Consider the following 26,189-nt stretch of genomic DNA (forward strand, 5'->3'; position numbering starts at 1 on the left):
CAGTGGACACTATTATTATTACAAAATTATTATCAGCATAAAACCTCACTTGGTAATGAGTAATGGGGAGAGGTTGATAATGTAAAACATTGTGAGAAACGGCTCCCTCTGAAGTGACGTAGTTTTCGAGAAAGATGTAACTTTCCACTAATTGGATTTCGAGACATAAAGTTAAGAATTTGAGGTCTCGAAATCCAGCATCTGAAAGCACACAAATTCGTGTGACAATGGTGTTTTTCTTTCATTATTATTTCGCAACTTCGACGACCAATATTGAGCTAAAATTTTCACATTTTATTTTATTTTATGCATGGTTAGATACACCAAGTGAGAAGACTGGTCTTTGACAATTACCAATAGTGTCCACTGTTTTTGAGGTTATTACACGTTGAGCTAAATAACTAACGTTAGGCTAATTGGTTTAATAACCGCAATATTTATTAACATTAGAAAGGCGTTTAGATTCTAGCCTTCGACTTGCGGGAGCCAGTTGCGTACCCCTGTAAATTTAGACCGGCACCGGTGATTGGAACCAGCCAAAGCAACCGACAGGTACCCGATTACCGAACAACAGATAAACATAGAGTAGAAGTCCGGGTACCCGACGGCTTGATGCAGTGACGCGATATTCAAAATGGCCACCAGCCGCGCTTGATTTTGTCAACACCGTGGATGTACTTACGATGGTTTGATGTGATTTGATGTCTCTATGGGTAAGCTTGATCATGTAGTTTACTTAAGTTCATAAAGTAGAATAAGATCAACCTCGTAGAAGACGTGTAAACACCTATAGATTGTCTTAAAACGGGTACTTTTGTCGCAATTCTATTCCACCTTTATATTGCCTAACACAAACAACGGCAACCCTGAATACAATACAATACAATACAACTTTATTGTCCATGCAAGGGAAATTCCTTTGGCCTTATTGCTCACATAAAAATACAGAGTTAAAAAGCGAAACACAGACAGATAAAAGGGCATATATACGGAAAAAGAACACTACACAGCAACAAAAATCAAAATGCAGCAACAGAAGTAACTAACGTTGGGCCAACTGGCACCCATTGCATAGCCTATGGCAACTTGGCGGTAACGCATGCAATTATGTCCTCTATGCAATACTATCCGGTGGACATTATTGCATGTGTAACAGTGTCCGACGGACGGTTTTGCATATGCAATCGTGCCCGCCCGGACGCTGCTGCATAATGCAATTGTGTCCGCCCGGACACATTTGCATATGCAGTTGTGTCCGCCCCCGTGCAAAACCGTCCTGTTGTAAATTAAACGCCTTTGGTCGACGGAACACGTTCGTCATTATTTTACAAGCGAAGTGCATGTCATGAATGACATGGGAAATGTTCTGCCGTTGGGTATTCGCTGCAATCATAAAATACGTGAACATTCATGCTGCATATACGCTGCATGCACGCTCGCTTACGCCCGCGCAGTCATGTACATGCATGTCCGCCGGAAGGTTTTTGCATAGCCCCGGACACGATTGCATTTGCAAAAGTGTCCGGAGCGGACAGTATTGCATGGTGGACACAATTGCATCTGACACTGGCCGTCCATTAGATGAAACATCCAACTTTTCTGTGTAGCGTAGTTTTCATATTACATTGCAACTTCAATTCGTGGATAGTTGTATTTGAGATTATTTTATGGGCCAGGCCTACATGTTTCTAAAATGTAAGGTTTCTATACAACCGTGTATTAACATGGTGACTGTCTTCATGTAAAAGACATCCCTAAGGACCTGATTAATTTTTTAGGCGAATCGGAAATTAAAAGTGTATACCCGTTGTCGTTTTGTCCAAATTCGGCAGAAATGTTTTATTTTCCAAATCGTATGAATTATATGGGGTGTAATGAAGGGCGATGAGCAGGAAAAAAGAAACAAACGATCAGAGCATACTGATCGAAACGTCGAGTTTAAACCAACGGTTCATTTCAGAACCACCCAAAGTCATTAGAGATAGTCATTACATGGTGTTACCACAAACCTTTCTATATAGGAAGAAAATGGTTTGAGTCGTCTACCTTGGCAACTTTTGAGATATTGCCTAGTTTTCGATGTAACGATACCTCCCTATGCATACACCGAGTGCATCAATTTTTTTAGGTGGTAGAATGTCCACTTCCTGGCCACTGGCCCCGCCTAGAAAATAGGCATAGCATTTACATTTGTACGTGAAAAAAACTTGACAATGGCCTTACGATGGTAGAAAACTTGTTCAGATTGGACATTGATAGTCTGGGACAAATTGACTTATATTAAGTTTTGATTTTCTCTTTGATAGCTCTGTGCAAAAAAAAAAACATTTGGGAGAATGTTGAGCTACGTTCGGGGCGTCCCCACCCGTACTTGTCATTTCAGGTATGAAGATATCCCGAAGCCGCCCTGAAATTCTGATGCAGGGACATGCCAGGATGACTCGGGTACAAACTGCGTTTTTATTTCCAGAGTGATTGAAGAGTTCGACCCAGGTTTATTTTGGGCTCAGGTTAAAAACGAAAACGAAAGTAGTTGGTTTATTCAACTCTCGGGTTGCGCATAATACTCAACTATTATAATTATTTTTTTAGAAAGATCCTTGGTCGTACGTTGGCCCTCTTGGAAACTACGGTTTCGGTTTTGGATTTGGCTCAGGTTAGCGTGGAGTGGGCTAGCTTGGTCCCGCGGTTGTTTTGACAAATTAACTGGGCTTGAGACAGGGCTTCAGACGAGAGGGGACGGAGCCTGGAGCCGATTTCTAAGCCGAAGCAGTGGTTTCGAAAAGGGCCTAGAATCGGTGAAGCGTTGCAGTCCCGGAAAAGTATACAATGACCTAACAATATTGTGTATTCCAGACGATTTACAACAATTAAAAAGGTCTTTAAGCCACGGTGAACTTTCCTTTCCTTTCGAATAGGATTGTGAACTCTTGAAGTTGCTATAGCAAGAGTAAAACACGCCATCGAAGGCAAGTTGTGCAATCTCAGTCAGTGCATGGAGGTGATCAGAAGTGTAGGGAAGAGTCCTATGCCACGCAGTGATCTGTTTCTAGTTGATGTGTATTTGCGAAGCAGAGTTTGGACCGTAAGCTATTAGCCTACTGGTAAGCGATGCTCTTGTTTTCTTTTCTTTTTCTAAAGTTTGCGAAGTAAAACCGCACAAATCAATTGCCAGTCGGAAATTTGTCAAGAAAAGTGTGTAAGATGTTTTTATTTGAAGGGAGAATAACTCTTCGGGTCTTGTGACAACCAATGCCACACTGAACTGAATGGTATAGTAGTTTAGGTGTCTCTATGGATATTAAATCTTTAGTTAACTATATAAAAAGCTGTTAGACTATATAAAAAGCATAAGTGCTTAGAAACAAGTATGTTTGAATGTTCAGCAATTTGCACTATAAGCCTATGCTGTCTTTGCGATGTTCTTAGTGTGTGCATGGGTGCACGCATGCTCTGTTCAAACATGGTTCAAAATGACCGATTCCAGCATGAAACTGCGGGCTGTTCGTATCGCAGAATCCTGGCCTGGTATTTAACCCGACTTCCTTTACTTTGATGATGTTTATACAAAATTGTGAATATAAACACCATATCTCCAAACTTCAATTTAACCAAAACATTACGACCAGGGCCCAATTTCATAGAGCTGCTAATCACACAAATTTGCTAAGCATGACATTTTTCCCTTGATAAAAACAGGATTACCAACCCAATTTCCACGTGATTTTCAGGATAAGCTAACAACAGCTGGATACCAGTAACAAGTAATATACAACAAATGAAAATTTGGTTGGTAATCCTGAAGAAATTTCATGCTAAGCAAATTTGCGTGCTTAGCAGCTCTATGAAATTGGGCCCAGGTAAGACATGTATAGTCTTTGTCCAGCGGTGTAGGCCTACAGTGTCTTTCGTAAATACACAAAATTATGTTTTGTGATGATCTTTTTAAATTTAATGTTATCTACACTATTAAACACCACGTTCTCCAAACTTCAGCGTCCAAAGTAAACATAATGCTTGTAAACCTATATATGGGAACAGAAAAGTGCTGTGCAGTGTGTCTCACAAACAATATGACATTTTGATGATGTTTTAACATGTTATTTTCACTATTCAACAACACGTTATCGAAACTTCAATTTTTCTAAAGTAAACATAATGCATGTAAACCTATCAAGTGATACGGACAGGTTAGGTATGTAGGGTCTTTACCCAATGGTGTACGTGTCTCTGGCAAACAATTTTATTATTAGTGGAGGATGATGTTTTAACATACCATTTTCACTATTCAACTACCCATCATCGAAACTTCAATTTTTCTAAAGTAAACATAATGCATGTAAACCTATCAAGTGATACGGACAGGTTAGGTATGTAGGGTCTTTACCCAATGGTGTACGTGTCTCTGGCAAACAATTTTATTATTTGTGGATGATGATGTTTTAACACAATATTTTCACTATACAATAACACATTATCGAAACTTCAATTTTTCTAAAGTAAACAATGCATGTAAACCTATTCAGTAATACGAACACATTAGGTATAGGGTCTTTACCCAATGGTGTACGTGTCTCTGGCAAACAATTTTATTATTTGTGGAGGATGATATTTTAACATACTAGTTTCACTATTCAACAACACATCATCGAAACTTCAATTTTTCTAAAGTAAACATAATGCATGTAAACCTATTCAGTAATACGAACAGATCAGGTTTAGGGTCTTTATACCCAGTGGTGTACACAATACACAACACAATGAGGCGTGCTTGGTTACCATTCTTATGTTAAATACAGCAGTTGTATAGTTGGTATTTATTGCACCATCGAGATCAGGAATTCAGTGTGCCGTGTGAACAACGTCTTTCAATTTGAAGTGGGCCTACATGCACGATCAAGACAATGGTGTCAATACTCCATACAACACATCCATAAAACCACTTTAAGCATTTTCGTCCATTGAGCAAAATTGTTGCCCAACAAAAATATTTACTGCGCCGATCCAACATGGTTTCAGCACGGACAAGTCCATGCTCTCGGTAGCTTCTGCAATGCTTTGAGTTTTACCACCACTGGTTTTAATATTGCTTCGATACAATACTGGAGGAGTACTGGTGAAAACGATAGAGCCTAGGCGTGTATAATATATATTATCATGCAAGCAGAACTGGTCTTCTTGTTAATAGGTGTTCAACAACCTCATATTAGACGTCAGAAGCCAAGTCGGACCATCTTGGTGTGAGAACAGTTGTATTACAGCACGTGTGTTAATTACATAACTCAAAACTGCAACCTTGATCCCTGGAAATAGTATTGAACCAACGCGGTGATACGGAGGGTGCATACGGAGTGATAGACGGCACCCAGTCAGCTCCCAGTAGGTGCCCAGTAGGCCCTAAGTAGGCACCTAGTGGTACCCAGCACGCTATAGTCATCATGGGTGGTGGAGGTTCAAGGAAAGCAGTTGATAAAGAGAACCCACTTTTCGTACAAGGCGAGGAACAGTTACCTAGTACCGTACAACAAAGAAATGGGAGGAGGTTTGACTCTCTTGCTGTGCAGAGTAAACTAACAACATCACAAAGTTCTCTCCGGCCCGGAACTGCCGGTAAGTAACAGTGGAAAATGTGTAAAAAAAAATGATTAAAAAAAACAACAATGGACACTATTGGTAATTGTCACAGACCTGTTGTTTCACTTGGTGTATGTCAACATATGCATAAAGTAACAAACCTGTGAACATTTGAGCTCAATCGGTCGTTGCGAGATAATAATGAAAGGAAAAAACACCCTTGTCACACGAAGTTATGCGCTTTCAGATGCTTGATTTCGAGACCTCAAAAAGATACTAATGCTAAATCTGAGGACTCGAAATCAAGTTCGTGGAAAATTACTCGTTTCTCGAAAACTACGTCACTTCAGAGGAAGCCGTTTCTCACAATGTTTTATACTAGTAACCTCTCCCCATTACTCGTAATCAAGAAAGGTCTATAATTAAATAATAATTAATTTGAGTAATTGACAACAGTGTCCACTGCCTTTAATATGGCGTTTATTCCATGTGATTTTGGGTAATAAACTCAACATGAGAATTTATCAGTACATAGAAAGGTAATAAAATCAAAAGAGCATTTTAAAGTTAAGATGTTAAAGGCAGTGGACACTATTGGTGGCTACTCAAAATAATAATAAGCATAAAACCTTTCTTGGTGACGAGTAACGGGGAGAGGTTGATAGTATAAAACATTGTGAGAAACGGTTCTCTCTGAAGTGACGTAGTTTTCGAGAAAGAAGTAATTTTCTACGAATTTGATTTCTAGACCTCAAGTTTAGAATTTGAGGTCTCGAAATCAAGCATCTGAACGAACACAACTTCGTGTGATAAGGGTGTTTTTTCTTTCATAGTTATCTCGCAACTTCAACGATCAATCGAGCTCAATTTTTCACAGGTTTGTTATTTTATGCATATGTTGAGATACAGCAAGTGAGACAAGTCTGACAATTACCAATAGTGTCCACTGGCTTTAAAGCAAATTATAAATAAATAACTAGGAATGAACAAAAGAGTACGTCAGCATGAGGCCGACAGTCTAAAGAACAAACTTTACTGGCTTGTTTACGCCTGCACCCGTGGACCTCCTTTACCTCTGTTTGCACTATCCCAACACGTTCTCCAAACTGTGGACCTTTCCAGAACCGTGGACTCTATTGTCCTCTTTTGTTATAGGTCTTCGGTTTGAATGTGTATACATTTTCTCTACTTGATGACAACACGTACAAACAACGGGTCAACTCGTACCCAAGTCAACTCGTACCCAAGTCAACTCGCACCCAAACTATTTTACCCAAGTCAACTCGTACCCAACTCAACTTGTATCTAAGCCAACTCGTACCACCTCATTAAAGTTTAACGAATAATGCTCAATCTCTCTCTCTTTTTTTCATAAAAAAAGAAGAGGTTTTGAGCATTATTCGTTCAAATTCAAACTAAAACAAATTTGCGTAAATTCTGATTATCTTTTTCCGAAACAAACACCAAAAATTTACTGAAACAAACCAATCAACAAACATTTTGGATCATTACTTTTTACAACCCTATATAAATGTTTTCTCGGTTTTGTTCCTTTTGTAGTTACTGTTGGAGTCGCTTGCGATGATTTTCAAACAGGGGCTTCCCCTTCCGAAACTATCAATTTTGAAGATTATGTGTACCCCTTCGAGAACATCGTCTTCGAAGGAGGAGGCAACAAGGGGCTTGCCTATGCTGGAGCCGTCAGAGTAAGAAGTGCTTTTTATCTTTTAATTGTTTAAAACTAAGGTTAAAGGCAGTTGGCACTATTGATAATTACTCTAAAATAATTATTAGCATAAAACCTTACTTGGTGACGAGTAATGGGGAGAGGTTGATGGTATAAACATTGTGATAAACGGCTCCCTCTGAAGTGCCATAGTTTTCGAGAAAGAAGTAGTTTTCCACGAAATTATTTTTGCGGTCTCGAAATCCCCAACCATGTGAATGCACACAACTTCGACAACCAACTGAGCTCAAATTTTCACATGTTTGTTATTTTATGCATATGTTCAGATACACCAAGTGAGAAGACTAGTCTTTGACAATTACCAATATTGTCCACTGTCTTTAAATCAAAATCATTTTAATTTATTAGCTAAAATGAAACATACAAATGAAAACATGTTTAGAATAGAATAGAATAGAATAATGTTTTATTGTCACTTGTAAAAAAACAAATATTAGTACAGTGAAATTCGTTTTGGTTTTGCGTGTCTAAAAATATTATGTTATATACAAATTACACTAAAAATTACAATTTTTTAGCGTCCCCGCTCGTTCCCACTTCGTACTTTCTTACAAGACACTTCGTACCTTTTTAACAAGACACTTTGTACCTCGTATTATTTCGGGATTTCTGCTTCGTTTGTACAGGGTTTTAAAAAAAATATAGTTAAAGTTGAAAGTATTCAATGTGACATTTACGTGCTGAGAAAATGAAACAAAAAAACAAAAAGTGAAACGAACATAATTTAGAAGGGCTACGATGTTTGTCAATACAGGGGAGTAGGCAAGGGAACAAGGGATGTATTTCACTTTGTGAGCTCAGGGAGGGGGGGGGGGGAGGCTTTTGTATTTATTTATTCATTACCGTTAGTCTAAATGCGTCAGTCCATTTTAAGTCGATCAATGCTCCAGCAGTTATTGTTGAATGGGGATTCTAAGAACGGGTCCCGTTCGAAAAGGCCCATTCAAACTAATCAATTGGCCGCGGAGTGTGCAATCAATCGTGAGTCTTTATGTTTACCTACCTATAGCCAGTGGTAACAGCATATAACAGGTTCTTCTTTGACTTTTCAACAGTTTATGTTCTATCTAAACAAAAAGCTTTTCACCACAGCTTATAATGCGGAATGGTCTATAATACTTATTTTCCTGTCCATTGCTGCCGTGTTAAAGGAACATTACAGAATTGTTTTTTTCTTTGGCTAACAAAACAGTTGCTGGCAGTGTAAGCACTTCGTGTAATCCATCATCTGTATATTAACTGACAAACCTGTAGAAGGTTGAGATCGATCGGCCATCTGGGTCACGAGAGTGAAACACCGATACGGTAATTACTTGCAAAACACCGATTTAAAAAAAAAAAATGAATTAAACGCTCAACGAGCGATAAACTCAAAATTAGTTTTATTTATTTCTCATCAAAAATGAAAGTACAATCAGAAATATTTCCAGGGATGTTTCCTACTATCATCAACATTTAGACCGTGTAACTTTTATGCCAATCTGTGATCTTAATCGATTGTTTTTGTCACCAAGTCTGCAATTTTCATTTAAAGGCATTGGACACATTTGGTAATATTGTTCCAGTCTTCTCACTTGGTGTATCTCAGCTTATGCATCAATAATAGCAAATTTGTCATCGAAGTTGCGAGGGAAAACCACACTTATCGCACAAGTTGTGTCTGCTTTCAGATGCTTGATTTCGAGACCTCACCTGAGGTATCGAATTCAATTCAATTTGTTTAGTTCTTTCTCAAAAACAACGTCACTTTAGAGGGAGCTGTTACTCACAATGTTTTATACTATATCAACAGCTCTCCATTGCTTGTTGTCAAGTACGTTTTTATGCAAACAATTATTTTGAGTATTATCAATAGTGTCCAGTGCTTTTAAGTTACGATTTGTGTATCTAAGAGATGGGTTCCTAAGATGCTCGTGCTGTCAGTATTTGTCTTTTCCTTTATTGTTGACAAGGTGATTATGTGATCGCTAGCTTACCCATACTACTTTCACTTTCATATGTTTACTTTACACACCTTTAACTTTATAAGTATGTTTGCACTTCACAAACATTTTATGTTTACTTATAAACACCAATCCCGAACCCACGGTAGCTGCAACAATAAGTTCCCACGTCCCACATGTAATCCCTTAGTAGTACTTCCAAGGTCGTTGGAGCTTTTCGTTAAAACGCACACGTGCCGGACCTGCCGTCGATTTCACCAAACTAATCTCGGATTAATCTTAAGAAATAGGATGAGTTAGGTTCCGTAACCATAGTAGTTAAGACGCATTGAACCCATCCTAAGTTAGGACGAGCTGCTCAACGGATGTCAAAGCACACAGTGAACAAAATCCGTAGTTACAATACACAGTATGAGAAACTCAGACTATTGAACACTATTTGAATCGTGCTCAATACAACATTCTTTAGAGGGGCATCGTTTTTCAAACTAGAACTCTCTGCCACTTAAGTTTAGGTCTTGTTCTTTGTTCCACAAAATGTGTTTGTTTTTGGGTTTTATTGTCCCTTGAACACTCATTAAAGGAACATGTTGCCTTGGATCGGTCGAGTTGGTCTATAAAAAGCGTTTGTAACCCTCTTTTTATAAAATGCATACGGTTGGAAAGATGTTTTAAAAGTAGAATACAATGATCCACACAAGTTTGCCTCGAAATTGCGTGGTTTTCCTTTTACTTTGCGAACTAACACGGTCGGCCATTTATAGGAGTAAAAAATTTGACTCCCATAAATGGCCGACCGTGTTAGTCGACGAGGTAAAAGGAAAACCACGCAATTTCGAGGCATGTTTGTGTGGATCATTGTATTCTACTTGTACAACATCTTTCTACCCATATCGATTTTACCAAAAAACAGTTACAAACGCTTTTCAAAGACCAACTCGACCGATCCAAGGCAACGTGTTCCTTTAATCACATTGCTGTTATGAATGTTGAATCCCTCTGCGGTATCTATAGGTAATAACACACATGGTGTCAATTTTAACACCCCACTTTTTGCTGTGCCGAAAAAATGTTTCTCCAACCAGACCCATGGGGACAAAGGCAACTTCATGCCGGTGACGCATGCAATGTCCTCTATGCAGTACTATCCGGAGGACATTATTGCATATGCAATTGTGTACGCCCGGACGCTGCTGCGTAATGCAATTGTGTCCGCCCGGACACATTTGCATATGCAGTTGTGTCCGCCCCCGTGCAAAGCCTTCCTTGCAGTAAATTAAACGCCCTTGGTCACGGACCATTTTTTTTACAAGCTAAGTGCATCTCATAAATGACATGGGAAATGTTCGGCCTTTGGGTATTCGCTGCAATCATAAATAATACGTGAATACTCATGCTGCATACACGTAGTTCAGTGCATGCACGCGTGCACATACATGTATAGTCATGTACATGTCCACCGGGCGGTTTTTGCATAGCCCCGGACATGTTTGCATATGCAAAAGTGTCCGGAGCGGACAGTATTGCATGGCGGACAAAATTGCACCTGAGATTCTGTCCACTATTGACCCCTTGCACGCGCGTCACACGCGGCGACTGATGCCACGCTCACCATGTTGGTGGTCAATAGGTTTACGTGTAAACGCCGCGTCGCCTAAAATGCGCACTTCTCTGAATAACACACGTTGACATTGACCACCAAAATGGCGCATTCAAGATTATTCTGATGATGACGTCAGGTGAAATGGGTCAATTGGGAAAATGACATTAGCTGGAGGAGGATGATTCAAAAGAGGGCGCCACCAATAGTAATTTGTACACAGTTCGCCATTTTGGGGAACTGCATCTCCTTCCACACCGGACGGGGATATTTAGTGTGCCATCACAAAATATGTCCGATCGAATCCGTTTGATTAAAAGGCAGTGGACACTACTGGTAATTACTCAAAACAATTATTATATTACAACCTTACTTGGTAAAGAGTAATAGGGAGAGGTTGGTAGTATAAAACAATTGTTCAATTTTTAATGATTTCAAGGTATTGGAGAAAGCTGGGGTGTGGCCACAGATACGGAAACTGGGTGGGGCCAGTGCTGGTGCGATGTGGGCTGTGCTTCTTGGTGTCGGCTACACCTCGCATGACGTAGAGGAATTCCTTAGTCTCGACCTCAAGTCGTATTTTTTAGGTGAGTTCGAATGTGAGACTTTTGAACACTAGGTGGCAGCAAACTTATCAAGTAAATTTCCATTGTTTCATTGTTCTCAGCATGCGCAGATTAGTGAGAACAACTGGATTTACCTGTTAAGTCTGCTGCCACCAAGCATCACAAACGTACCCCATTAGCGCAAATATCCATTTGAAACATTTTCGTCCAAAATGCTGCAGGCTTAAGTTTCTTAAAGACACTTGACACACTTGGTAATTTTCAAAGACCAGGGCCCAATTTCGTGGCTCTGCTTACCGTAAGCACAGAATCGGCGCTTACGGAAGCAGGGAATTCTGTGCTTACAGCAAGCGTATTTCACAGGTTAGCGGCGAATTTGGGCTTCTGCGCGTGCGTACTCCACGTTACTAGGCATTCTACGCTTACAAGGCTAGCGCAGAAATTCGGCGCTTGCACGTAAGCGGGGAATCGCGATCATAAGCGCAGAATTCGGCGGTAAGCAGAGCCATGAAATTTCGCCCAGTACTCCTACTTGTTGTATCCAGACATGCATACACAAAACATAACAAAGCTGTGAAAATGTGGACTCATTTGATCACTTCTACGTTGCAAGAACAAACTCTACCTGAAAAGTAGATACACAGATGGTGTTACAGCAAGCCAAAGATAATTGATACATCACTATGCAATTGCAATGCTTTAAATCCCATGTTATTAAAGTTCATGATATTTTGCAGATGCTTCGTGCGGTTTGTGCACTATGCTACCTAACTTGATGAAGTATTACGGATGGCATCCAGCTCGTAAGTTATATTCCTGGTTTGGAGATCGCCTGGAGCAAGCCACTGGCTTTAGAGACATCACCTTCAAACAGGTATCCTTGTTTTCTTTCACAGTTTTCACTAAAAACTTTTCAGCAGAATTTCATTATTTAAACTTTCTCATCGCTGAACGGGTTTTAATAACTTTTGTAGATCAATTTTTGTTAACCATGCCATGAAATCCCACTCAATGTTAATGAAGATGAATGTTATATGTTTTACATGTGGGAGTTTCAGCTTCAAAAAGAGAAAACCTCCTAGAGGTGTATATCAAGGCTTGAGAGGCCCACCAGTCCCTGCCCTTGCCATTTATACATAGCTGGAGTTTTAATCGGGTTGACTTCCGAAGCCTTTCCCAAGAGAGGGAGCCGTTTCTCACAATGTTTTATACTACCAACCTCTCCCCATTGCTCGTTAACAAGTAAGGTTTTATGCGAATAATTATTTTGAGTAATTACCAATAGTGTCTACAGCCTTTAAAGAAGCTACCATATTATGGGATATTTGAAGAGAGAGGCGACTAGTTTCCTGACACGATCATCATAACCCTCAGTGCGATAATGCACTCATTATGTACGGAGCTCTTGTGGTACCATCAACTTGGAAGGGAAAAGTCATTAACAGTTTGTTTTGTGTTGCTGTTTTTCTTCCTACAAGGTTTACGACACGTATCAAACTGAAATATGTATTGTGGTGACCAACGTGAACTTGATGGATGCTGAATACTGCCACGTTAAGACAACACCTAACATGTCGGTTCGTATGGCGGCACGTATGTCAATGGCTATACCAGGTAATTAATTAATATTTGAGTTTATATAGAGCTTTTTCACTCCCGAATGGGTGTCTCAAAGCGCTTCAAATTATTACCCCATGTCACTGGGCCTTAATTCACTCCTTAAACCATCTCAGCTCCCTGGGAAGTATACAGCCTCGTGCAACAAATGCGCTACTCGGCTAAATCAATCACAAGAACCATCTCTGCCCTCACAGGTCCCCATTTACCCCTGGGTGGAGAGAAGCAATAATAGTTAAGTGTCTTGCTCAGGGACACAAGTGTCACAACCGGGATTCGAACCCACACACTGCTGAACAGAATCAGCAGAGCTTGATTTTGGTGCTCTTAACCGCTCGGCCAAGAAGACACCCCAGCTATTCTATATGCAAATCTTCTTCTTTTTGTGAAATAAAAGTTCGTCCAAAACAAGACTTAATGCTATTCTTGGGATTAGGCTACAAGAAGATGAATTAGTGATGTGAAAAGAACTCAGGGGAGCTGAAGGTAGGAATTGATATTCCTCTTAAAACAGACTAGATTGTAGAATGGAGGAAAACCACAAAGTAAGGAGTTTTAAAGAGATGCAGTTCTTGGAGACAATTAAGCTTATTGACAACCTTTGGTTTTTGGAATCGTTTGTTTGATTCCTTATTCAGAGTGCAAATTTCCACAGGAACTTTGTTCTCAATATGAGAAACGTTAGTGACAATAACGTTTCTTAGAATACATTTTTACTTTGAAGGGAAATATTTTTCCAAAAATGCTTCATACTATCGAAAGCTACTATCAACAAGGATTTATTGCCATTATCTTTAAGAGTGATACATTCCCATTAAGTTTGTATCGTTAATTGGCATTTTCATTTTCATATTTGTTTTTGTTTAATAGGTTTATTTTGTGCTGTGCAGTACAGCCAATATGGACGTACGGACCTCTACGTGGATGGCGGACTCCTATGCAACTATCCTATACATTGTTTTGACGGTAAGGACAAACTTGAATATGTTTATTATTCACAGAACAACACTAATTACAATAATAGTGAAGGATGATATGATTTTGGGCTCCCTTGCGCCACACGCAGCGGGGTCCCTCGGCAGACATCCATATCTGACTATATCAGGTAACGCTCTAAATGTTCCTGTACTCAAATATTGGTACCTCGTTCCTTTAACCAAAGTGCTCTGCCGTCGATTTCACAAAACTCTTCCTAACTAAAGACTAATCTTAGGACTTAGGACGAGTCCCAACCCTGCACTGTAGCATGCAGACCTTAAGATTAAAGGAACACGTTGCCTCGCATCGGTCGAGTTGGTCTTTGAAAAGCGTTTGTAACCGTTTTTTATAAAATGCATATGGGTAGAAAGATGTTGTAAAAGTAGAATACAATGATCCACACAAACATGCCTCAAAATTGCGTGGTTTTCCTTTTACCTCGTCGACTAACACGTCGGCCATTTATGGGGGTCAAAATTTTGACTCCCATAAATGGCCGACCATGTTAGTTCGCACAGTAGAAGGAAAATCACGCAATTTCGAGGCAAACTTGTGTGGATCATTGTATTCTACTTTTAAAACATCTTTTCAACCATATGCATTTTATAAAAAACGGTTACAAACGCTTTTGTTTTGACCAACTCGTCCGATCCAAGGCAACGTGTTCCTTTAATCCTAAGTTAAGACGAGTTACTCGTCCTAACTCGAGATAAGACGAGTCCTAACTCTTTGTGAAATTGACTATTGGACACTTTTGGTAATTACTCAGAATAATTGTTACCATAACCCTTACTTGGTGACGAGTTATGGGGAGAGGTTGATGGTGTAAAATGAGAAAAGGCTTCCTCTGAAGTAACGTAGTTTTCGAGAAAGACGTAATTTTCCACGAATTTTATTTCGAGACCTCGGATTTAAAACTTGAGGTCTCGAAATCAAGCATCAGAAAAAACACAACGTCGTGTGACAATGGGTGTTTTTTCTTTCATTATAATCTCGCAAGTTCGATGACCGATTGAGCTCAAATTTTTTTATGCATATGTTGATATGTTGAGATGCTGGTCTTTGACAATAGTGTCCAGTTTCTTTAAGTAAGTTTCAAGTACTTTTTTATGGTTATAACAAACCATTCATCTTTCATTTCAAAGGTTGGTGGCTTTCTATGAAGCCTGAAGATAGCATATTGAGGAGACTTCAACCATTGGAGGATGCCGCAAAGCTAATGCAGAAGAATGAACGCTTCTCGCCTATCAACGATAAAACTATTGGGCTACTGCTTGTAAGTATTATCAACCAACAACTTATTGGTATGCAAGATTTTCGTAACATTGATTCAAGCGCTTGAACGAAAATGTCAAGTCGTGAACTTTGCTGAATTCCACTTAAAATGTTTTCGATGAATAAGGAAATCGAGTCATATGATTATAAATAGGTTTCAATTGTGTAAAAAAAACAATCATTTTGTATGCCCTTGTCCAGAGCTTTTCTGCGAGATTTGCGAAAAGCTCCGTTACTTAATCACTCTCAAAACGTCATAAGTAGATAAAGCCGCTTTGTTGCAGCGTGGATGTATAACAAAGCAAACTCCCACAAATGATGTTAGCGGTATTGTCCTTTGACGCCCGCTCTCAACGGCAGAAGTGTTTTTAGTTTTTCAAAAAACCTTTAGGTAGGGGCCTGATTTTTTAATCGATAATTACGAAAAGTTCAGAAGTGTACACATATCAAAATTACATTAAAATGGTGAACAAGTGCATTATAAACAAGTAAAAATACCATTTCTGTTGAAAACATTCCGCTCAGGTAGCTGTTGAAGTGACATTTGAACATAGTCACATACACAGTTGTGTTTAATTCAGTTTAAAGCCATTATACACTTTCGGTACAGAAAAAAAAGTCACAGATTTACAAATAATTTACAGGGTTTACAGACGGTATTGGTGAAAGACTTCTCATGAAATATTGTTCCATGAAATGCTTTACTTTTTGAGAAAACATTAAAACATATCAATTCTCGATAGCGAGAATTACGGAATTATTTTAAACACATGTCATGACACGGCGAAACGCGCGGAAACAAGAGTGGGTTTTCCCGTTATTTTCTCCCGACTCCGATGACCGATTGAGCCTAAACTTTCACAGGTTTGTTATATATAAGTTGTGATACACGAAGTGTGGGACTTGGACAATACTGTTTACCGAAAGTGTCTAATGGCTTTAAAGCATTTTTTAATGCTTTTCACATCAACTTCCAAACGTCCATGTATTGTAATAAAACACCGGTTGGACCAAAGAGGGCGCTGCCACACAACATCTTGACATCTTGATTTGTGAAAGCATCTCTAGAATACCCTGCCACAGTGGCATCTTTTTCCTAATCTATGGTTTTGAAAGGATGAGTGTGAGCAAATTAATATGATTTTGTTCTTCTTCTGAATAATGGGATAGCATTAATTATTATCACTGTACATCCATACACCGTTTGTGGTTCAATGAAAGCACGGGTATTTTCTTGATTATTCAGTATTCCAGTGACGAGCAGGATCTGATGGTTGACAAACTCGCTACGGATAATGCTTACACTCCTCTTGCCACTCGACCAGACACCAAACTATCCAGGTAAGAACGACTGGAACACTTTGGGACGCTAGTAGGTGGCAGCAGACTTACCAGGTAAATTTCCATTGTTTACGTAGTTCTGAGCGTGCGCACACGACCGAGAACAATGGATTTTACCTGGTAAGTCTGCTGCCACCAAGCGTCTCAAAGATTTTTCATTATACATGTAAACCAATCTGCACGCGCAGGGGCTGTATGTCGCCCCACCAGAGACCTTGTCTCGCATGTTGAGTAAACAACAACAGCCCCCTAAACAAAAAAGGACCAAAACGTATCACAACCACACACTAGGACTTTATCCCCTCTTGGAAAATGGAGTGGTCCAGTCCAGGGTAATGAGTACTCTGTCAAATACAAGTATTCTCACTTGGGATTTCCCAACAAGCTGTGAAATATTTGTCTCAAATGTTCATCAAAGTGGCAAGAAAATAATGAAAGAAAAACACCCTTGCTGCATAAATTTGTGTGCTTTCAGATTTAAAGGCATTTGACACTGTTGGTAATTACTCAAAATATTTATTAGCATAAAACCTTTCTTGGTGATGAGTAATGGAGAGAGGTTGATGGTATAAAACATTGTGAGAAACAGCTCCCTCTGAAGTGCCATAGTTTTCGAGAAAGAAGTAATTTTCCACGAATTTGATTTCGAGACCTCAGGTTTCGAACTTGAGGTCTCGAAATCAACCATCTAAACGCACACAACTTTGTGTGACAAGGGTGTTTTTTTTTCCATTATTATCTTGCAAGTTCGATGACCGATTGAGGTCAAATTTTCACAGGTTTGTTATTTTATGCATATGTTGAGATACATCAACTGTGAAGACTAGTCTTTGACAATTACAAATAGTTTCCACTGCCTTTAAATGTTTAAGTGAGAAATAATAAATAATTACATAAATATGTAATTACCAATAGGATCCAGTGCCTTTTAAGTGTTTTAATGACATTGTCAAATAATAATAACAACATTAAAGCCATTATACACTTTCGGTAAACAGTATTGTCCAAGTCCCACACTTCGTGTATCACAACTTATATATAAAACAACAAACCTGTGAAAATTTAGGCTCAATCGGTCATCGGAGTCGAGAGAAAATTTTGGGGAAAACCCACCCTTGTTTCCGCGTATTCGCCGTGTCATGACATGTGTTTAAAATAAATCCGTAATTCTCGCTAACGAGAATTTTTATTGTTTTACCGTTTAAAAAACAAAGTAAAGCATTTCATGGACTAATATTTCAAGAGAAGTCTTTCACCATTACCTGCTGTAAACCCTGTAAATTTTTTGTAAATCTGTGAACTTTTTTTTTTTTCTGTACCGAAAGGGTCCAATGGCTTTAACAACCATACTTTTTATTTTAGGGAAAGGAAGAACACCAAATCCAAGCAAAAAGATGCTGCTACAGAGCATAAGATTGTAACGGATGCACTCGCCAAGTTTATTGCTGTCTTATCTCGGAATCAGATGGATAATAACACGGGTTCGATCTCAAGGAAGGAGCTAGAAACAGTGTTCAATAAGGTAATCTAGTTTCAGTTCAGTTTCTCTGCTCCTCTTCAGGAGAAAGCTGGATTGCTTGGTCCAATTTCATAAAGCCTGTAAGCACAAAAATGTGCTAAGCATGAAATTTCTTCTTTGATAAAGATGGATAATAACACGGGTTCGATCTCAAGGAAGGAGCTAGAAACAGTGTTCAATAAGGTAATCTAGTTTCAGTTCAGTTTCTCTGCTCCTCTTCAGGAGAAAGCTGGATTGCTTGGTCCAATTTCATAAAGCCTGTAAGCACAAAAATGTGCTAAGCATGAAATTTCTTCTTTGATAAAACAGTGATTTTCAGGATTTAGCAAACACCATTTCACTACCAGTATCAAGCAATATGCAACAAAATGAAAATTTGGTTGGTAATCCTGTTTTTATCAAGGAAGACATTTCATGCTAAGCAAATGAGTTGTTGTGCTCAGCAGCTCTATGAAATTGGGCCCTGGTGGTAATGCAGCTTAATCAGAGCTTATCGCCCAAAATGTGCATCTTTCAAAGTTATTTTAAGCAGCGTCACAGCATTCCAGCTTTTTCTTGCAGACGAGCAGAGTACTGTTCGAAATGTGGAGACCTCACCAACTCCTTTCTGATCCAAAACATCTTCGATAGAGATCTTTCACAATTGTTGTGCCTTCAAGTTTATTATCGATAATTCTTATCTTGTTCCACTATTGTCAAGCAAAAGAGTTTGTTAATCAAATTTTATGAAGGGAAGGTACACGTTTGGCACTTACTCAAAGAATATATTATTAACATAAAACTGACTTGGTAACGAGCATTGGAGAGCTGTTGATAGTATAAAACATTGTGAAAAACGGCTCCCTCTGAAGTAGCATAGATTTTGAAATAGTGGTAATTTCCTACTGAAATAATAAAAGACTTCTAGCTAGAAGTCTTTTATTTCTATCTGGAGCACACAAATTCATCCAACTTTGTTCTCTTATCATTTTCTTCCAACTCCGATGACCAATTGGGGTCAAATTTTCACAGCTTTGTTATTTTATGCATATGTTGAGATACACCAAGTGAGAACACTGGTCTTTGACAATTACCAATAGTGATCCTTCCCTTTAAGAAACAGCTTAACCGAATTCGGTCAAATTGGCTACATGTCTTTGGTGATCCTGCTCTCCTTGTTGTACACACTCTTGTATATTATTTTGTACTTTCGACTTTTACAGGAAGGGGATGAATTTACCGACAGGGAAGCCCGAATTCTCTTTGGTGAAAACTTTACCATTGATGACGTTTTTGAGTTCTTGGACATCAATGGAGACGGCACGGTAGATCCAACTGTTTAATTTCACATCGTTGATTGCTGTTAAAGCCATTGGACCCTTTCGGTACAGAAAGAAAAAAAAGGTTCACAGATTTACAAATAATTTACAGGGTTTACAGAAGGTAATGGTGAAAGACTTCTCTTGAAATATTAGTCCATGAAATGCTTTACTTTTTGAGAAAACGGTAAAACAATATAAATTCTCGTTAACGAGAATTACGGATTTGTTATAAACACATGTCATGACACGGCGAAACGCACGAAAACAGGAGTGGGTTTTCCCGTTATTTTCTCCCGACTCCGATGTCCGATTGAGCCGAAATTTCCACAGGATTGTTATTTTATATATAAGTTGTGATACACGAAGTGTGGGACTTGGACAATACTGTTTACCGAAAGTGTATAATGGCTTTAAAAGGCAGTGAAAACTATAGTAATTACTAAAAATAATTATTCACTAAAAATCTCAAGTATAAAATGGTGTCCCTTTGTGAAGTGACGTAGTTTTCGAGAAGGAAGTAATTTTCCACGAATTTGACTTTGAGACCTACGTGGGAGTGTCGTGGCCGAGCGGTTAATAGCACCGAATTCAAACTCGTGTGGGTTTGAATCCCTAGCCGTGACACTTGTGTCCTTAAGCAAGACACATAACCATTGCTTCGTCCTTCGGATGGGACGTAAAGCCGTTGGTCCCATGTGTTGTGTAAACGCATGTAAAAGCACCCAGTGCACTTATCAAAAAGAGAAGGGGTTTGCCCCGGTGTTCCTGGCTGGATTGGCAGCATATTGCGCCACAGCACCTTGTAAACCATTACATGGTGCTTAAGGATTAGATCTTATATCTCAAAATTCGTCCCACTCCTTGCAGTAATGATACCTGGCGCTTTGTATCCTTTGGCAAAAGGCGCGTTATAAATACGGTTATTATTGAGGTATCAAAATCAAGCATCTGAACGCACACAACTTCGTGTGACAAGGGTGTTTCTTATTGCATTATTATCTCGCAACTCCGACAACTAATTGAGCTCAAATGTTCACAGGTTTATTATTTTGTGCAAATGTTGAGATACTCCAAGTGAGAAGACTAGTCTTTGACAATTACCAATAGTGTCCAGTGTCTTTAAGGTATGCTTTTTAAGTAATTGAGAAATTTTCAGAAGTGTGGTTCATGGAAAGTGTTTGTGTATCTTCTCATACCAATGCATTTGATTATAACAATACTGAATAAGCCGGATGTTAAAATGGATGTATTTGTTTTTTAAATTTGGCGAGGACAACCTAGTAACATTTTTATAAATTAAAGTGAAAATTGTTTTTACCACTTACCACCTTTGTAAAGACCAGGGCCCAATTTCATAGAGCTGCTTAAGCAAAAATTTTTGCTTAAGCAAAAAATTCATTGCTTAGTAAAATCAGATTACCAGCCAAGACTCCACTCAATTGTAATGCTAAGTAAACAACAGCTTAATACTAGTCATAAGCAATGTATATGGCAGGAAATGTTTGCCATTAAAATGTGTAAAATAAGCGAGCTATTTTCGTGCTTAAGCAATTTTTTTGCTTAAGCAGCTCTATGAAATTGGCCCCAGTATTCTCACTTGGTGTATCCGAACATATTATGCATTAAATAACAAATGTGTGAACACTTGGACTCAATTGGTTATTTTGGTTGCAAAAGAATAATGAAAGAATGAGCAACACATGTTGCACAAATTTGAGTGCTTTCAGATGCCTGAAAAAAAGCTCTATGCCTGAAGTCTTTTAATATTTTTTTCTCAAAAACTACATTACTTTAGAGGGGGCTGCTTCTCACTATGTGTTACACCAACAACAGTTCTTAATTGCTCTTTATTTTGATAATAAGTTTTCTGCTGACAATTCGTTTTTTGGATGCTGGATCCATGTCCTTTCGATTCCGATGTCTGAATTATTTACTAATTTTATATTCCAGATTTCCTTCCAGGAACTTATGGGTTTAGCGGAGCAGAAGGGCGTCAGTCTCCAGACGTTTTTCTTAGGGTACCAGAGGCAGGAAGTATCCAGCTTAACGGGATTTCTGGATACCTTATCAAACACACTGCTTGTCAACGTAAAGAGAGTCTTTACAACGGTGAGTCAGGATACCAGACCGATGAGACGTGGATTCCACTAATTAATCAGTATGGAGCCTCATTAATTAAAATAATTTAATTAATTTGTAGTTTGGTAGCTTACACATTTATTCTATTATTGGCAACAACAAACAAATGTATCAAATGTAGTATAAGCATGTACAGACTACAAACTTCTGTTGCAGCATCAATAATCAAAATTAATTAATAGGTTTTAGTTTATAACAATATCAATATTGATTATTGAAATTAAGGTACGGTGAAAGGTATAGTGCATCCAGCAAAAATAACACAAAACAATGATTGTTTTTAATTAAACTGTTTTGAAAAAATTTGTTTGCTATGCAGCCATAAATACATATTGAGAGTTGATAACAAAAAGGAAAATTAACAGAACATTATTTAGGAAATTACAAAACTTGATAATTTGGAATGGATAATCATGGTACGCGTGTTATAGTTACAGGTGGTGTCATTTTAGAGGATACTGGTTATAAGTAGGTTTTTCATGTATTTTTTGAAGCTGTGCACAGTTCTAAAAGAAGCAACTCCCATCCATTGATAATGTGCATGGAGTTTTCTAGGCAAAGACATTTTTATTCAGTGGTTGTTCACAGAAAAGTGAATAAACATAGGCCTAAATCAGTTAGCTTTTATACCAAAAATATACTCATGATCATGATTATGTTTTTTTTATACTAAGGAATTCTGTAGTTTTACCTATAAACTTGTGTTAATTACTACAGCAAAAGCGTTACCTATCTATGCTTCTGTAATTGGTACTCCAAATGTTGTTTTATGTAATAAACAAACTTGTTATTATTGGTCAGTGTTTCATTTATGTTTCAGGATAATGATCTGAAAAGAACTATTGGTATAGACACTTTATACGTTAGTGCCACAGACTTCAAGCTGGAAGAAGAAGACCGGAAGTTTCTAGTTCAGGTATTATAATAATCACTCTTAAAAATTCCGGGTCAGAAATTACTCGGATTACGGGTCAGAATAACCCTTATGAGGGAGCGGGCTAACCCATTTTGGGGTCAGGCTTTATCCCCCGAAATAAATCTTGCCCGAGTCAGACTCTTGATGGGGCCCTTTTTAATGAACCGCCCGAAATGCAGAATGCACAAAACTAATTGTACAGGACATAATACCCAGACCCATCCATCTGATAAAGTGGAGCCATCTGTTCTTTGCAGCAGGCTTGCTTCTAGGTGTCGTGCTTACAGTCGGTGCTACACTATTGGTAATTACTCAGAATACATTTTACCATGAAACCTTTCTTGATTACAAGTAATGTGGACAGGTTGTTAGTATGAAACATTGTGAGAAACAGCTCCCTCTGAAGTGACGTAGTTTTCGAGAATGAATTAATTTTCCACGAATTTGATTTCGAAACCTCAGATTTAAAATTTGAGGTCTCGAATCAAGCATCTGAAAGCACACAACTTCGTGTAACCACGGTGCGACAAGGGTATTTTTTCTTTCGTTTGCTCGCAACTCCGACGAGCGATCCTTGAGCTCAAATTTTCACAGGTTTGTTATTTTATGCATATGTTGAGATACACCACGTGAGAAGACTTGTCTTGACAACTACCAATATTGTCCAGTGTCTTTAAATGTTTTCCAAAATCCCTCCCCTGCCAATCAAACCTTTTATAGCTTCCTACGGAGCCAGATACTGTTGGCACCGTTTTTGCATGTTGTTTAATTCACGCAACTGATCACCCCTCTACCTTTTTGGTGTGTATTTTCTTTAGCAAGGCGAACTAAGTGCGTCGACCTTTTTGACTCAGTGGATAAAAGAGAATCCAGACAAGTTGGTGCGCAAGCAACATGTTCCTGTATCCAAATCAACAATGCTGTCACCGAACGGACAATCTTCTCAAATTCTCTGCACTCCATCAGCCGAAGGAAGCCAGTCCACTCTGGGGGTCATTACAGTTACACCAGTCCCTGAGCCACAACGCATCCCGATGAGTTCGTCAGGGGAACGCTAAGGAGAATGACCAAGTGATTGGTCTGTGTTCATCCCCGTACAAAAAGGGGTATGTAAATACGCGATAGTTATAATTTAACCAAAGAAACATATTTCTCCAATGGTTTTTGGTAATTAATGAGTGAGCGTTTGTTTGACATAGCGCCCTCTTGTGTCTTCTTGTGTCTCGTGAAATTATGACATAAAGAAAGTGTTAGGTGTGTGGCAGATCAGAGGTACACTAAGCTGGATGGAACATTCAACAAAATGGTTAGATTTATCTAAATTGCGTATGGCCATAATTTATAACCAATGGGTTTCGGCGAATTTATACATCAATAGACCTTTTCGCAAATACCATTGCGCAAGCGCAAACTGTCGAATGAGGTGCATGCTGGTCTAGCTAATAATCAAATTTGATAGCTAGCTAGACCAGCATGCACTTCGTTCCACGTCTATTGTGCACGTACCGAGTATTTGCTTCTTGTAGCTCATGAAACGTGGTATTCAGGGACAGAATCACAGAAGGCACGGCTCGATTTCACAAACACTTAGATTGATCTTAACTGTGAATCTTCATTTAACAAAGAAACTTCTGTTGCCAATGGTTTTGGGTGAATTTATTCTCAGTGAGTGAGCGGTGATTTGAAATAGCGCCCTCTTTTGTCTTTGTAGCTTGTAAAACATGACGACGAGAAGGCACACAAATTTTACGAAGATTTTACTAACAATATTTGATTTTACAAATAGCTAAGATTGATCTTAGTTGTGAATAACTCTTAATTGCTTAGCAAAGTGTGATGCCAATTTGAGTACAAACCCCTGTGGACTACTCAAAACTTATGTTGTGATGAATGGTTGGTGAATATATGGACAATCGATTGGGGTTTGTGCGATCGGTTGTTTCAAACAAAATAACCGTCTCCCGTATGCTCAATTTTGCTTGCATGTGTAGAGGTAGACAATCATCAAAATATAATTATACAAAAGATTTGATTATTATTTATACAAAACACTGATATACAACTTGAATAATCACTCCATCCATTCCATTCATTTCCATTTAAAATAAGAAACTATTGTTTTCAACTTAAAACGTTGTACCTTATTAGTAGAGAGGTTTGCACAAGCGTGCGGATACAGATACAGAAATGGATAATTATGATAACCGTATCCGTTCACGTCAGCCGCGTTTTGGATTTTGTCTCGCAAAATTTAGATGTGTCACTTGAGTGCGCTCGCGTTCATCATGAGTGTTTTTCCCGACAAGCATGACAGACAGACACCGTGTTTTATACACTGCATTTACTCATCGTTTTGCTTGCAAATGACTAAAAAAAATTGTATCTATCAAGCACGATACCACTGAAAGCAATTCCGTGGAAATTGATTTTGATCTGTGACAAATTAAAGACAACTAAAAGTCTGCAAACAGTATCCGTTTTTCTACGACGCGTATATGAGCTCCTGTATTCGTTGCTAACGTGTGTGCAAAATACGATAGTTGCGGACAAGCGTCACGTGAACACACAAAGTGTCGACGTATCGGTATCTGCGTATGTGTATCCGGAGACTTGCGATACCTCTCTTTTGGCGACAACCAAAACCATGTATCCATGTGTTGAGAAGTACATACTCAATGGTATGCAAATCAACAATATGCAAATTAATGGTATGCAAATCAATACACGCAAGAGATTTTCGTGGACAAATCTAATAATTTTAGGTAACTGTGCATGCCTCGATTACTAACTACCAAAGTTACTAATTTGTTTTTCTTTCAATCATCGGTGACGGGTCTGCTGTTCCTTTATCTATAAGCTTTTGATTGAAATATTATACGTTTTACCAAATATGATATTATTTAAAATTATACAATTTGATTTTTTAAAGTTTTGGTTGTTAAACAGCTAGCTGCACTTAAACGATGCATTGTACATATTTTGTTTGATACGGATATTGACAATTAAAAGAAGTAACAAACATCCCAAAATTAATGGCACCAAGGTTGAATTACCTCTTTTGATTTACTTCGTGGTCGAGTTGTCTCGTTTACCGGGTTCAAGTTCTGGTGTTGTCAGAATCTAGGTTCGAGTTCCGGTCCAGTCCAGAGCTGTGAACTGAAGAGTTGTGATAACATGCACATCCATGTTCCATAGGATGCGTTCGATTAGCTTCCATGGGTCGACCCCGGTCTGCCCCCGGTACGTTCGAATAGCTATGACGTCATTCTTGGGGCTCAACCGGGTCATCCCCAAGTGCCCTGCTTGTGTAATGGGTAACTTGGGGGCTAGCCCAAGTGCATGACGTCACCACGAGGGGGTATGATCGTTCGATTGGCTCTTGTCAGGGGCTCACCGCGGGGTCGGCAAAGGAAAGCTAAACGAACGCACCCAAAGTGTAAGCCACTTTGTATCCAGAAACACTACCGCACTGGCGAATACAGGGTGCCAGATTAGTCAGCCGAACTGGTTGGCTTGCACTCCAGCAACCACGTGACCGAAGAAAACTTGTCCCTCCATATCACAACCCTCTAAATAAACAGCTTTTACTCGGTCGTCATACTTCCGATTTTATATTTTTCCCCCTTCCTTTCTTTTACATTTTTTGGTAAATTTTCCGGCTCATTTTCACCTG

General features: G+C 38.8%; 1 protein-coding gene across 1 annotated transcript; it reads left to right on the plus strand.

Annotated features, from left to right (window-relative positions):
* Positions 1–644: 644 nt before the first annotated feature.
* Positions 645–25,180, plus strand: LOC139948907 (uncharacterized). The gene is made up of 15 exons (XM_071947270.1): positions 645–713; positions 2,919–3,104; positions 4,800–5,610; positions 7,135–7,280; positions 11,304–11,451; positions 12,168–12,304; positions 12,909–13,044; positions 13,918–14,013; positions 15,171–15,301; positions 16,547–16,641; positions 18,004–18,163; positions 19,363–19,464; positions 21,412–21,570; positions 22,421–22,516; positions 23,335–25,180. The coding sequence occupies exons 3-15, from the start codon at positions 5,439–5,441 to the stop codon at positions 23,572–23,574; spliced, it is 1,818 nt and encodes a 605-aa protein (XP_071803371.1). The 5' UTR covers positions 645–713; positions 2,919–3,104; positions 4,800–5,438; the 3' UTR covers positions 23,575–25,180.
* The last annotated feature ends 1,009 nt before the right edge of the window (positions 25,181–26,189 follow it).

The sequence above is a fragment of the Asterias amurensis genome, chromosome 16, assembly GCF_032118995.1.
Source record: "Asterias amurensis chromosome 16, ASM3211899v1".
Classification (NCBI taxonomy): domain Eukaryota; kingdom Metazoa; phylum Echinodermata; class Asteroidea; order Forcipulatida; family Asteriidae; genus Asterias; species Asterias amurensis.